The sequence below is a fragment of the Lasiodiplodia theobromae genome (genome assembly GCF_012971845.1).
Source record: "Lasiodiplodia theobromae strain AM2As chromosome Unknown scaffold_9, whole genome shotgun sequence".
Classification (NCBI taxonomy): domain Eukaryota; kingdom Fungi; phylum Ascomycota; class Dothideomycetes; order Botryosphaeriales; family Botryosphaeriaceae; genus Lasiodiplodia; species Lasiodiplodia theobromae.
This window is the reverse complement of record NW_023336585.1, coordinates 1,161,464-1,174,639: the sequence shown is the minus strand read 5'-3', so window position 1 is coordinate 1,174,639 and position 13,176 is coordinate 1,161,464. Positions and strand designations below refer to the sequence as shown.

The 13,176-nt window shown below is 57.0% G+C and overlaps 4 protein-coding genes across 4 annotated transcripts; 2 read left to right on the top strand and 2 right to left on the bottom strand.

Moving 5' to 3' along the window:
* Positions 1-192: 192 nt before the first annotated feature.
* On the top strand, positions 193-2,281 carry LTHEOB_3776 (Cell wall anchored protein; the record flags this gene model as incomplete). Its single annotated transcript, XM_035512736.1, has 4 exons — positions 193-349; positions 412-507; positions 560-1,182; positions 1,262-2,281. 4 exons carry the CDS (start codon positions 193-195, stop codon positions 2,279-2,281), a joined length of 1,896 nt encoding a protein of 631 aa, XP_035362864.1.
* Positions 2,282-2,544: 263 nt separating this feature from the next.
* Positions 2,545-4,336, bottom strand: LTHEOB_3775 (Invertase precursor; the record flags this gene model as incomplete). Its single annotated transcript, XM_035512735.1, has 3 exons — positions 2,545-4,001; positions 4,055-4,121; positions 4,172-4,336. 3 exons carry the CDS (start codon positions 4,334-4,336, stop codon positions 2,545-2,547), a joined length of 1,689 nt encoding a protein of 562 aa, XP_035362863.1.
* A 4,595-nt stretch (positions 4,337-8,931) lies between these two features.
* On the bottom strand, positions 8,932-10,259 carry LTHEOB_3774 (Methyltransferase domain-containing protein; the record flags this gene model as incomplete). The annotated part of the gene is made up of 4 exons (XM_035512734.1): positions 8,932-9,382; positions 9,458-9,582; positions 9,640-9,719; positions 9,773-10,259. 4 exons carry the CDS (start codon positions 10,257-10,259, stop codon positions 8,932-8,934), a joined length of 1,143 nt encoding a protein of 380 aa, XP_035362862.1.
* Positions 10,260-10,768: 509 nt separating this feature from the next.
* Positions 10,769-12,497, top strand: LTHEOB_3773 (O-methyltransferase; the record flags this gene model as incomplete). Its single annotated transcript, XM_035512733.1, has 4 exons — positions 10,769-11,008; positions 11,082-11,591; positions 11,644-11,993; positions 12,068-12,497. The coding sequence occupies 4 exons, from the start codon at positions 10,769-10,771 to the stop codon at positions 12,495-12,497; spliced, it is 1,530 nt and encodes a 509-aa protein (XP_035362861.1).
* Positions 12,498-13,176: the final 679 nt, after the last annotated feature.

Genomic DNA, 13,176 nt, shown 5'->3' with positions numbered 1-13,176 from the left:
TCTCTCCTTTTGTCCTCTTCTGCTGCCATCGCACAAGCCTTTCTCCGCATGCACTGAATGATCAGCACTATAATTCAGCGTGCTTCTTGACTCGTCGCTTCATCTCGATCTCCTCGTCCAACAACTAGCGCCATGCACTCGTCATGACTTTTTCACTGCTGCGCACCAGCGCTTGGCGTTCATCACATCGCCATGTGTCTACCGCTGCGTCGGAGTGGGCTACGGCTCCTCTCGCTATGGGCGCTGAGTCTGGGGGCAATGGCGCAGTCTTCGACGTTGAATTTCACCAACGCTACCGCTTTAGACTATGATCCGGTGGGCTTGATGTGCGCGCGTTGGGAACATCAAAGTATATTTAAGCTTATGTCATTCGACTACCTTAAGCGCACCTTACTGACAACGAACATGTAGCCGTTTTAAAGGGAGATATGATATACATCGATGGTGGCCTAGAGACCATCTATGATGGCGATGAGAGGTGGACGGATGAATTCTACCTCGGACTGAGTACGCCTAATATCGTCCATATGCCTTACTTCCACCACTTACCCCACACTAGATTACTATCTACTTGGGATCAACACCTCTGAAAGCTGGAACTGGGAAACAAATCTCTCCATCTCTACCTGGAACAAATCCGCCTCCACACCCAGACCTCCGACATCTCTCCGCGGACACCTTTTTCAAGGCCTTCCATCCGACCCAAAAATCTACCTTTACGGAGGTGCCGACTTCACCAGCAACTCATCGCAGCACAACTACAGCAGCTCAAATGCCGGTTTGCTGTGGGCCTACGATACCGTCGAACGCGGTGACTGGGAGTCCATTAACATCAGCGAGGCCAGCCTCTGGCAGCCGACCCGCGGTGCCCACGCCGAGGCGCCTGATCTGGGGCTGGCTTTCTACCTCAACGGCGAGGCGGGAACCGTCGAATCAATTGAAGTTTGGGGGAACTTATCGACGCAAACAGCCCACCTCGAGGGCATGATCATCTTAGATACGGCCAATGCAACGGGCCGAACCGCGTGGAATGTGTCAACCGAAGCGATGACGGGCGGCACGCCTAGATCTGGGGCGGGCATGGTGTACGTGTCCGAGATGGGGGAAAGCGGGGCGTTAGTAGTTGTGGGGGGTATCGCAAGGGAGCCGCTTATCAATGACGACCCTGCTTCAGGAGAGCTGGTAAGAATCCAAACAAGAGGAGCCAACCTCTCATCCAATGCCAACCCACCTTTATCAAGACACTGAACCCGCAAACCAGATCAACCTCAACGAAATCCAAATCTGGGACGTCGACTCCTGGCTCTCGTCCCCCTCTACCGACAATAACAACGGCACCTGGTACACCCAAACCGCCACGGGCACCGTCCCTGCCCTCCGCGCCGACTTCTGCCTCACCGCCGCCACGGCCGCCGACGGCTCCTCGCACAACATCTACCTCTACGGCGGGCGCAACCCCAAATCCGGCACCCTGTACGACGACGTCTACGCGCTGTCGCTGCCGTCCTTCACGTGGACCAAGCTGTTCGAGGGCCAGTCGCCGCGCTGGGGCCACACGTGCCACCTCGTGCCCAACAGCACGCAGCTGCTCACGCTCGGCGGCGCCCTCGACCTCAACCACGCCACGTGCGACTGGGAGTGGCACGGCGTCGCCGTGCTCGACGTCTGGAGCGTCACGTGGAACAACTACTTCGACGCCGCCGCTCGCCCGTACAAGGTCTCGCAGGGCGTCGCCGAGGTCGTGGGCGGTGGGGATGAGGGCGGCGCGACGCTGACGGCGCCGGCGGGTGGGTGGGAGACGGCGGCGTTGGCGGGGCTGTTCAAGCAGAGCGCTGCTTCCAGTAGTACTACTACCAGCACCGCTGCGGCGAGTGGGGCGAAGAGAAGTAAGACTGGTGCTATCGTCGGCGGCGTGGTTGGCGGCGTTTGCGGCGTAGCGCTCGTCGCACTTCATGCTTTCTTTCTCCTACGACGGCGGCGGCGACGAATGGCTGCGAACCGCAACGCCGCGGAGCTGGATCACGCCGGAACGCAGCGCCACGAGGCGGTGGGCTCGCAGCCGCCGGACAAGCCGCAGCACGATTTCGGGGCTAACGCGGAGTTGCCGGGAGACGTCGGCGCGCAGGAATTGGACGGCGAGGACCAGTTCGAGCGGATCGTCGAGTTGGACGCGGGGGCGGACGCGCCGCGGTTCGAGATGGCGGGGAGTGGGATGAGTCCGAAGGAGGGGGAGGCGAGGGGAGAGGAGGACACTTTAAAAAGGCTGAGGGGGGAGAGTTGATTGAGAGCTGCTCGAGGGAGGTAATGGATCCTCGGAGGGCATAGTGACGTGGAATACCCAGTGACATGTTTGTTCGTTTGCTATGATAATAGAGGATATGGGCCTCTTTGCTCTACGGCCCCTTATTTTCTCATGAACTAGACACAAAACTCTACACATGACTTTCACACGGAGATTTCCATAATTGGCAGTATGGTCGTTAACATTAATCGCTAGGCATTACATCATAGACAACCCATCTTTTACCTCTCTCCTCTAATTAATTACGCGTCAAAGCTCGTGGCATACAGCATCCGCTTCTCCGCTGAAGAGCTCGTCGTCACGTTCCCAACTACTTGTCCGCTCTCATCCTCGTACTGCGCCCACGCGCTCTCCAAACCCCACACAGCAACGCTGACCTTGGCGCCCTCAGGCAGACCAGCCGTGCTGATAGAGAAGATGCTAAGAGGCTGAACAGGGAAGAAAGTGGCAGTGGCACTGTAGGTGCCCTGGTCCAAAAACAGCTCGATGATGGAGCGGTCAATGACGCCAGAGAGGGACCAGGTGCCGCTCGAGTCAAGCAGCTGGGCGGTTGAGAACTTATCGGCAAAGAAGGGGTTGTCGAAGCCGCGCGTCTTGCCACGGTCGAGCCAGAAGGGGTTGTCGCCGCCGAAGAAGTAGCCGCCAGAGACGGACTCGCCCGAGATGGGCGACAGCGCGGTGAAGTTGAGCGTCGCCGAGGAGCTGATATCAGAGACGGAGCCGGGCAGGCCAGTGACGTTGGCTTCGAAGTAGATGGCGTTGCTGGCAACGGAGCTGTAGTCGACGACCAGCGAGGCGTTTGCGAGGGAGTCGTCTGAGCCGAGTTCAGAGCCGATGACGGGAGACAGGTCGTACGGCTTCGAGACAAGCGTCCAACCCACGCGCTCGATCTTGGCCAGGTAGTTGCGGCGCGGCAGAGACATGACGGAGCGCCAACCCTCATCGCCCGTCGGAACGACTTGGGTGTACTGCCAGTTGCTGGCCCAGGCGATGGAGATGGCGTCAGATCCAGCAGGCGTGCCGTAGAAGAACTGGCCGGCGTAGTTGTCCTTGGCGAAATCGGCGATGCGGGCGGCACCGTCGACAGCAGTGAAGTGTGTACCGTTGAAAGTACCGGGGAAGTATTCCATGATGGAACCACCCTGCGGTGCACCGGGGTTGATGGAGATGGTGAGGACAAACATGGTCTCGTCAGAGCCTTCGACGGGGATCTCGACGAGGTTGGGGCACTCATACTGCAAGCCAAGAAGGCCGTGGTAAGAGAAGTTGGAGGCGTGGGTCCATTCCTTCAGATCGGGAGAGGTGAAGATACCGATGGCGAATTCCTGCGAGTAGGCGAGGACCATGACCCAGTGGTCCTCATACCAAATGACCTTGGGGTCACGGAACTGAGTCGAGGTGCTGTCGATGACGGGGTTTCCCTCGTAGGGGATAAAGGTGTAGCCACCGTCGTGCGAATAGGCGATTTCCTGGATTTGCTTGGTAGGGGTGTTCAGCGTGTACATGGCCACGACGCCATTGTCTTGGTCAGGGAAGAAGCCAGAGGTGTTGTTGACATCTATCACGGCTGATCCGGAAAAGATGTTGGACACGTTGTTTGGCGGGAAGATGGCAATTTGTTGGTTCTCCCAATGGTACAAGTCTTTGCTCGTGGCATGACCCCAGTGCTGGTTGCCGGCCACAGTTGCGGTGGGGTTGTCTGATAGGAGAGTCAGCATCAGGCTTCTGTATACAAGGAGTGGGGACACGAACATTGGTAGTAGAGATGCCATGTGCCGTTTGCGTCAAGGAAGCAGCCATTGGGGTCGTTCATGAATTTCTGGTGACTGGTTAGCCCAAGTTGAATGGCGAGATTGCGAGATGGCCCACCTGCGGCGGAGAGAAGTGGACTTGCGGCCTCAGAGCACCCGAGTAGTCACCCGGAATGGGGGTACCGGTAGGGACGTCGGGCTGGACATAGACGCTGGTGCTGCTCTGAGCATTTGTGCCGGCAACAAGGGCAGTGGCAGCGGCAGCCGCGGAAGAGAGCCTCATGGTGGGTGAAGGACTGGGGGAGAAGAGGGCACTGCTGTGACTCAAGACCATCGCAGCGCGGCCATGAAGCCTTTATAGTCCAAGAGTGACGTACCCCGGGGCCGATTCGGCCTGGGAGGAGTCTGGGCCGGCCACGATGGTGGTGCTCTGAGCGGAGGACTGCCATGTCTGCTGGATTTTCGACCAGGGTATCACGGACGTGCTCGGCGTGCAGAAGCGGCATTGGGACGGCAATGGGCTGCGCCGTAGTCGAGCCGTTGAAGGAGCGAGGCTATCATGCCGGAGGCTCTGAGTGGATACTTTGCTGGTGTTTGCGGCACGGCAGATCGGCCGTTCCTCGCAGTTCGTGATGCTGGTGGCGAGATGAGGGTGCAAGGCACGCAAGATGGCGGGGCTGCGCGAGTCGGGAAAGCGCTGGCGCGCGGGGAAACAACGACGCCTCGTCGTCGTCGACAAGCCACGAGAGAGAATTCACCATCCATCGCTTGCCCGGATGCAGCCATACCGCCATCGCGCACGCGTCATCGCACTTCTTTCTGGGGTAGGCACGCCTGAGGGCGCGTCCTCGGCAGGCGGCGGATCACGGCTCTGGGGATTTCGGGCTGCACTTGCCCGGTCTGCCCACCACCGGCAATTCCCAGCCCGTTCAGACCTCTCTGCGCTCCGCCGCCCCACGCCAAGCTCCCCAGCCTACTCCGCTCTTTTGTCGGTTCCTTTTTCGGGCAAGTGTGCCGTCTGCATTACCCAATGTCTCTCCAGTCCGCCGTCAAACCTATGGAGGCCTGACCTCGTATACCCAGAGCAATCGTAGTCATGACCATCTTGGCCGGCACGTTCTCCCCTTTGCCGACTGCTGAAATTTGGCACAGTGACGAGCCTCATGAGAGTATTTAATGGGCCTCTCCACTCGACCTCCACTAATTTGCCTCTAGCCGCCTGCTGGCACATTCCTCATCTCAGGACCGCCCTGGTGCCTGGCTACCGAACCTCACCACCGCCTACGCAACTATACCAGGTCCAGGCGCGGTTTCCTCCGCCCAAAATGGCCCACCAACATCGGGCCTCGGGGCGCTTCACGCTTACAGAATTCGCGCATTTCCAATATTACCCCAACTCGGCTATCCAAAAGGTCGCAAACACTTCGCTCGGATTACATACTCGAAAGCATGCAGTTTGTCGTTAAGCAACTAAGATATTGCATTGCTGCTGTCTGGACCCTTGGGACAACTCCTGCTGCGCGGATATCGCGGTTACCCAAAACGGCAATACTGTCGTTCCGAACATCAATCCAATCTCGGCAACTACTGCACCTGCTGGATGGACCCGCCTCGGAATCTACCACGGCGTTTGATTCTCTCTCGATCGCCTTCGTCTCGCTACGTGCCGTGCCGGTGACGCACATGTGGATACAAAATGTCTAGGCCAACATCACATCAAACCACTCTGCCTGCTCACAAGACCTGCAGAGAAAATTCGAAGAAGCTACACAGGTGCATGGCACGATTGGAGGATGACCCTGTCCGAGCCGAACTTCCTGCGGCGCCGCTAGTTTCCCCGCCTCCGCCTTCCCCTGTCCCGTCCAGCCTTTGTTTCCCCATGTCGAACGGTTTCTCCGGCCCGCACTGTGCGGTTTCCCCGTCAATTCTCCGTTCCCCAGCCTGGTTTCGCCGGCTCTGCTGTTCCTCTGCTGACCACCAGCCGGCGGGCAGTCCCTCAGAATGCAGCAGAGCAGCTCCTGAAGCCCAGAAATTGGATGTTGAGCGAGCAACCACCGTCTACTGACAACATGCGTTTGGGAGGCCGTTACATCTCGAAACAGGAACTCATCTATATGGTTTCGGACAAATCCAGCCAATGGGGAACACAGAAGTAATAACCCCGTGGGCACTTCTTCCGGCAAACTAGCCCACCGTTTCGAGCTTTCACCCCATCGGCACCTACGCCGAATCCCTCACGAACCCCAAACGTACATCCGAATTTCTTGTCCTTCGCAAGCCGAAATGCCGACAGCTACCCGTGGCTCGGGGCCCGCCTCAGTTCAGCATCACCAGATTCGCTAACGCCGCGCCCGAGCGTGCGCGCACGAACAACCACGGACTTCTAGACCGCACCCAACCGCCAGCGACCGGCTACGTACTCATTCCCAACACACGGTCGTGTTGTACGAGAGCACGTTCTGCAACCCCCACATACACCGCCTTAGGCCCTCGTGGCATGCATGGATTCGTCTGAACTCTGTGGGTGCACAGCAGGAACAGGACGCACCTTTGACAGTTCACTTGTCGCTTGTGTGTTCAGTTCAGCCGACAGAGCCGGGAAACTTGCGCCTGCTGTGCAACAGAACGTGTTGGCTTGCCACTCACACGGGCCCAGTCGATTTGATCCGCTTGGCTATCTGGGCGAGGCGGTGCATGAAGGTAAGTAGTGGTACCTAAAAACGCGGGTGGTGTCGCATTGCAGGGGAAACCTGCAGCGCGTGGCGGAGGTTTGTAGTCCAACTGCAACCTATCATGCGCTAGAGGCTATCAAAGGCTTTGCTGCACGAGTACCAAGGTCTCAACGATATCAAACGAATGGCACGCATGCATTCCAGCTGCGAAGAGCCTGTCTTTCTCCGCCACTTCTCGGTTTGAACCATCATTCGGCGGCGAGATTCGGCAGCTCGCGACTCGTGTAAGCTTGCAGTGATCCGGTATCGGCACGCTGGCCAGTCAGGAAGAAAGACAGGATATGAGTGTCTCGTTGAGACAACAGACGAAAGAGCTCCATCAGCCCCCCATAGGCACAAGCCAAGGCTCGCTATCTATTGGCTATGATCCTGCATGACTGTGGAGCTGCAGAGAAGCCATGGAAGCCGCTCATTACACAAGAAAAAAAAAAGACCGCATCACACAAGATCAAAAAGAAAAAATAAGGGGCCAAGCTTGAAACTAATTCCCTCAGTTTTACGTTTCCGCCGGCACCGCCACTATCGACGCCTTCCTCCTTCCAAGCAGGTAAGTAAGGAGAAAATATGAGACTAGTAACGCGACGGCCTAAGGTTTTCATTTTTACTCGCATACCTTGCATGGCTGGGAAGGGTTGTATGCCTGTTACTTGTTTCGCTAGGCCTTTAACTGGGCAAAATTGTTGCGTTCGTTGGTCAGCATTAAACAAAAAGTCAACCACATCTCCCGGAAGGATAAATATGGTCATTACTCCTAGATGGAGATGCAAGGATTTCCCAACAAGACCAGTCATACGACTGAAGCTAACAAAGACCCCGTAGCAAAAAAAAAGGGAAAAAGAAAAAGAAAAAGATGACAAAATAAAGATGGCGGTGGCGCAATTATCGTTCTCGCCTCACTTCTCGCTCGTAGAATTCTGACAAGATGCTGAATTTTTCCTTTTCGGGAAAAATCATCTCGCTCGCTATTGGACGAGAAAGAAAAATTCTTCAGGACTAGGGATACATAGCTACGCTAGTTGAATGACGATCTTCTTTCCGCTCCCTCGGTCCAAGAAACTAGCGTAAACTACGCTACTATTGAGGTGCGCCTACTAATAAGCTAGTTAGACCACTCGACCGGCCGGCCGGCCGCTACGGCCCGGAAAGTATATGCGCGTAATGGGACTAAAATAGCGGGGGTAGTAGTACAGCAATAGAGCCATGCATACCGGTCAGATTTAAACGACGCGCTACGTGAATATGTCGAAGGGCGATCCGAGACCATGCGATGACGGGAAAAAGGAAAATACTTGCTCTTGTTCGTGTGAATAAGAGAGTCAAAGGAAACCCTGCGCAGCTGAAGACGAGGGTCCAGAGTGCTATATTAAGATCTGCCAAGATTATAGGTACCCATGGTACGGTCATATGCAAAGAATCCAAGCGCGCCATCATGCGCGGTGAGGTCATTTCGGATGATTCAGCTCGACCGGGGGGGGCATCAAACTAGAGTTTCAGGAAAGTCCAAGACAGGGGTGGGGGCCTTTGTCTTCGCATGGTACCTGAAGAATCGAGAAAAGAAATTCGAGGAGAAAAAAGGAGAAAATACGTACCACAGCCCGGAGTACGATAATTGGATCTGTTCAAAAGGCCATATATACACCAATGGCGTCTTCCCTGCGGGGGAAGAAAGATAGTGAGAAAGGAAATATGACTTAATACCAACACCGACGCTTTGCTGAACTTGTTCCCTCACAGTTTGTACGCATACCATGCTGATAGGTCTTGCAATATTAACACATTGGGTCTCTGAGCAATCCGCATACGGACCATTCAACTTTCCACCACCCGGAAGAAGCAACAATTTCGGCCGTACCGCTTGTGGGCATTGCTGCCTTTACACGTGTCGTACTCTCGTACCCATTGAAGGGGTATCATATATGCAGCTACACAAAAACAAAGCGGGAAGAACGAGGGTACAGAGAGAGAATCTAGCCAGCCCATGCACAAGCCAAAAATCAAAAATGGAGGGTTCGATATGAGAGGTGCCGAAAGAAAATGACAAGATGGGTAGATAAGTGAGACATGTAGTTTGTTGTGGATGGCTGTGGCGGTTTTGTTACCAATTAAATCCACGGATCTTTTGTGCCTGGTCTCCCCTCAGCCCCCATCACTCCGGCTTCTGGCCGTGAATGATATAAAACGGCATGAAGGAATGCGTCGACGGCTCCGTATACGCCTTCCTCACGGCAGCCAAAAACACAGCAATCTCCTCCTTGGTCCAACCCAAGCCCCTGGTCATGGGCCCAAGAGCGATGGCCTCAAGGCCCTCCATCAGCACGGCGCGCCAGTACAAGCCGACCTCGCGCAGATGCCTGTTCTTGGGCCAGGGTCCGATGGGCGTGTAGAAGACGCGCTCGGTGACGTTGACGAAGCCGGCCTCTTCCATGTAGCGCTTGAGGACGGGGGCAGAGCGGAAAGGGACGCCGACGTTGGACAGGCCGTCAGTGACCATCTGCCAGTACTTGAGCATGGCGTCGTCGTCGGCCAGGGTGCCGTCGTTGGACATGGGCATGTGGTCGATCTCTTGGCATTCCATCCAGCCGCCGGGCTTGAGGTGTCTGTGCGGCGAGGACAGGGAGGTGAGCTGGTGCGTGCGCGCGGGGATGCGGATGCGGATGCGGATGGAGGCTTACCTTAGCGCGCGCTCGAAGAGTTTCGGCCAGTTGCGGAAGCCCTGCACGGTGTGACGGGTGTGGATGTAATCAAAAGTGTTGCGCGGGTGTAACCACTCATCCTCGGCATCATCGACCATGAATTTCTTGTGAAAGGGTCAGTTGGTGACAGGCGTGGAAAAAAGTGGGTCCAGGATTAGTACCAGATTGGCGGGCACCCATTCCGTTTGGATGGGGCTCAGATCGATTCCCAGCACGTTGGCGTTCGGGTACAAATCGGCGACTGGAGTAAGATTAGCGACCTTGTGCCACGGATCGCGACAGGGGTTGGCCCACAGTCTATGGCCCAGATGCCGGTGCCGGTGCCCAGGTCGATTGCGTTGATGTTCTTCTCCGGGTCCAGCGGGGCGAAATGCAGCGTGCCATTGAAGAGCTTCAGGTACATGGCGTGCTTCAGGTCCTCGCGGTCCTGCTCGCGATCGTCGTTGGGAAATGAGTAAGTGCCTTCGCGGAAGCTGTGGTACCGCCGGCCGTTCTCGTAGATGAAGTTGCGCGCCGACGAGGCGAGCGATGCCGACGTAGTGGACGCGCTGTCTGACTCGTAGCCTTGGTCGTCGTCCGAGGTGTAGTCGTTGGCTTCGATCCCGTCCTCGGCCTGCTCGAAGGCATCCGCCTGCTCTTGCGCCGTAATGGCCGCGGCTCCGGTAGGGGACGAGCTGGCGCGCTTCTGCTGGGTGGGCGACTGCGAGCTGCGCTTCTGGTGGACATGGTGCTCGGTGGGCTGGTCCAGCACCGAATCGTGGAGCGAGTGCTGGTCGGCCATGGTCGGGGCGGGCCGGGCCAGTGGTTGGTCGTTCAGTCAGGCAGGCGCGGCGGGGAAGCGTTGGCGGCAGAGAGCACGTGGACGGGCTGCTAAGGGTGGGTGGCGAGGTGTTGAGGGGTAGTGGACAGAAGTTGGGTAGCGGAGAGAAAATAACTGCCGGTGGTGAAGTGCAACGGTTTAGCGGCTTGGAGGCAGGGCCTTTGCCTTTCTCGTGCGCATGGCCGGCCGGCGTGCAGTCTATCGGCTGCGGCCCCGCGCGCTTCTGCTGGCAGAGCACGGTGGCGTCCGATCATACGGTCCAGCAGCCCAGTTGGGTAGGGGTGCCTGGTCCGCGGCTGCGAGCACGGCCCCGCGGGCTGCCCTGTCACCGCACATCGCCAAGGGTCGCGCGCGTGGGCAGCTCGAGCATGCGGGCTGCTCCCATAAGAGCGTCTCTGCAGACCCGAGCCCCCGCGACCCCTGCCCCTCTCCCAGCTCCAGCCCACTGGATCCACCCAACAAAAAGAATCATGTCGCGCCTGAGCGAGCTGACTGCCCTCATCCAGCGTGAGACGGCCAAGATCGAGCAATATCTCGCCGCCAATGGCCTGCCTGCGCTGTCGTTCGATCCGCATGCGCCGCTCGACTTCCCTGTGCCTGCGAGCAACACCGAGATCCAGCAGGCCCGCCGCGCCGTCATCAATGCGACGCAGGAGCTGCATGACTTGATGGTTGGGCCGAGCGAAAGCATGCGCTGGCTTGCGTGGAGCGTATGTCTCTGGCTACTTCTGTTTTTTTCTTGTGCGACGCGCCGCTGACGCCTTCCCACTCGGCTGGGTACAGTACAACGACAACCTCAGCCTCCAGGCTGTATACAACTTCGGCATCCCCCAGGCCGTGCCCCTGGACCGCGACATTTCCTTCGATGACCTCGCCACCGCCGTCAATGTCGATGTCGTCAACGTCAAGCGCATTGTGCGCCATGCCATCACGAACCGCGTCTTTTGCGAGCCGCGCCCTGGCTACGTCGCCCACACCGCCGCCTCCATGGCCCTGCTCGACCCGACCATGAACGACTGGGTCGGCCTGTGCAGCTCTGACTTCTTCCCTGCAGCTGCGCGCACGGTCGACGCCATGCAGAAGTGGCCGGCTTCACAGGAGCCCACTCAGTGCGGCTTCTCCGTCGCCTGGGACATCGACGTGCCCATGTTCGTCGAGATTGGCCGCAATCCGGCGCGCGCGAAGCGCTTTGGGCGCGCCATGCATTCGCTCACCGGCGGTGAGGGCTACGAGGTCGACTACCTCGTCAACGGCTACCCGTGGGACGCCCTCGGCAAGGCGACCGTCGTCGATGTGAGTCGCTAGCCTGCCTGTGGCAATATACGAGAAACTGACCCCTGCTTAGGTTGGCGGGTCGCACGGTTTCGTGCCCGTCGCGCTCGCCAAGCGCTTCCCCGATCTCCGTTTTGTCGTGCAGGATCTCCCCAAGACCGTAGCCGACGGCCCCGCCCATATTCCCCCCGAGTTCGCGGACCGCATCGAGTTCCAGGCCCACGACTTCTTCACCGAACAGCCTGTGGCTGGCGCCGACGTCTACTTTTTCCGCTGGATCTTCCACAATTGGTCGGACAAATACTGCGAGAAAATGCTTAAATGCCTGATCCCTGCTCTCAAGCCGGGGGCGCGCATCCTCGTCAACGAAAACATCCTGCCAAAACCTGGGACCGAAAACCCCTGGGACGAGAAGATCATCAGGTACGTCAGATACGCGAGATCTAGATCCCTGACTCGTCTTGGCGCTTGCTGACATATCCTCGCTTACTGCATAGATCCATGGACATGACTATGCTGCAGCTGCTCAACGCCCGTGAGCGCGCCGAGGACGATTATGCCGACCTCTTCCAAAGGACCGACCCGCGCTTCAAGTTCGTGGGCATCAAGCGTCCAGAAGGCAGCCGCACTTGCACCATCGAAGCTATTTGGCTTCCTGACTCTGACACCACCCAGAATGGAAATGTTGCTGCTCTCAGCGCGCCCCCCGTTCAAGGCGAGAAACGGGACTACGACGCGTTCCACTCACCCGCACCAACCGAGAACAACGGTACTACTGTCAATGGCAAGCATGACCATACCGCAGCTGACACTCCGATGGAGACGTCTTTTCCCAGTAATGATATTATCGGAAATGAGCATGCTACAGCCATCGACCCGCCGAACAAGGCAGTCGAAAGTGCTGCGGGTCCCGCGGATAAAGCGTAAAGCCGCGGTCCCTTGTCGCATGCACGTTGATGCAGCCACATGCAATTAATCTTGCATGTGAGCTGCCGAGGCAACAAACTAACTTTACGAAGTACAGCAACAAAATGAGGATGCGAACACGCAATGACTTTCTCATGACAAGACAACATTTCCCCCCTCGCGATTCCCGTTTTTAGTTTGATTTCAGTCCCTTTCTGTGAATTGGCCATTCGCCGCTCAGCCAGCAATAGCTGACATGTTCGATACCTCTTCAGTTCCGTTTGCCCTTTCCGCAGACGGGTTTCCGCCGCGTTAATATCGTCGGTGGTTCATCTTGCTTTTATGCATGCATGGCGGCTTAGAAGCTTCAAGGCCTTTTCGGCTTTTATTTTTGCTTTTTTGATATTCCCCTTATTCTTCTCTTCGCGACGCGGTTCTGCCATGTTCTTCTAGGAACTCGCGCCATGCTCAGCTTCATCCTTTTTCCTCAGAAGCTTGCCGGAAATTTCAACGCTGAGCTCTTTCAACATCAATGTCGCCGGAGTTACGATATTAGTCGTAACATCCGGTCTGGTTCAACCCTTATTATCCTTAATCCGAAAATTTGTTCGTGAGATACCCTCGAAGGCGGCATTAAGACGGGTCAGCAAGGCAATAAACTTAAGGGTTAAATAGAAGAAGCTGGCTAGGTGAGCAGAAG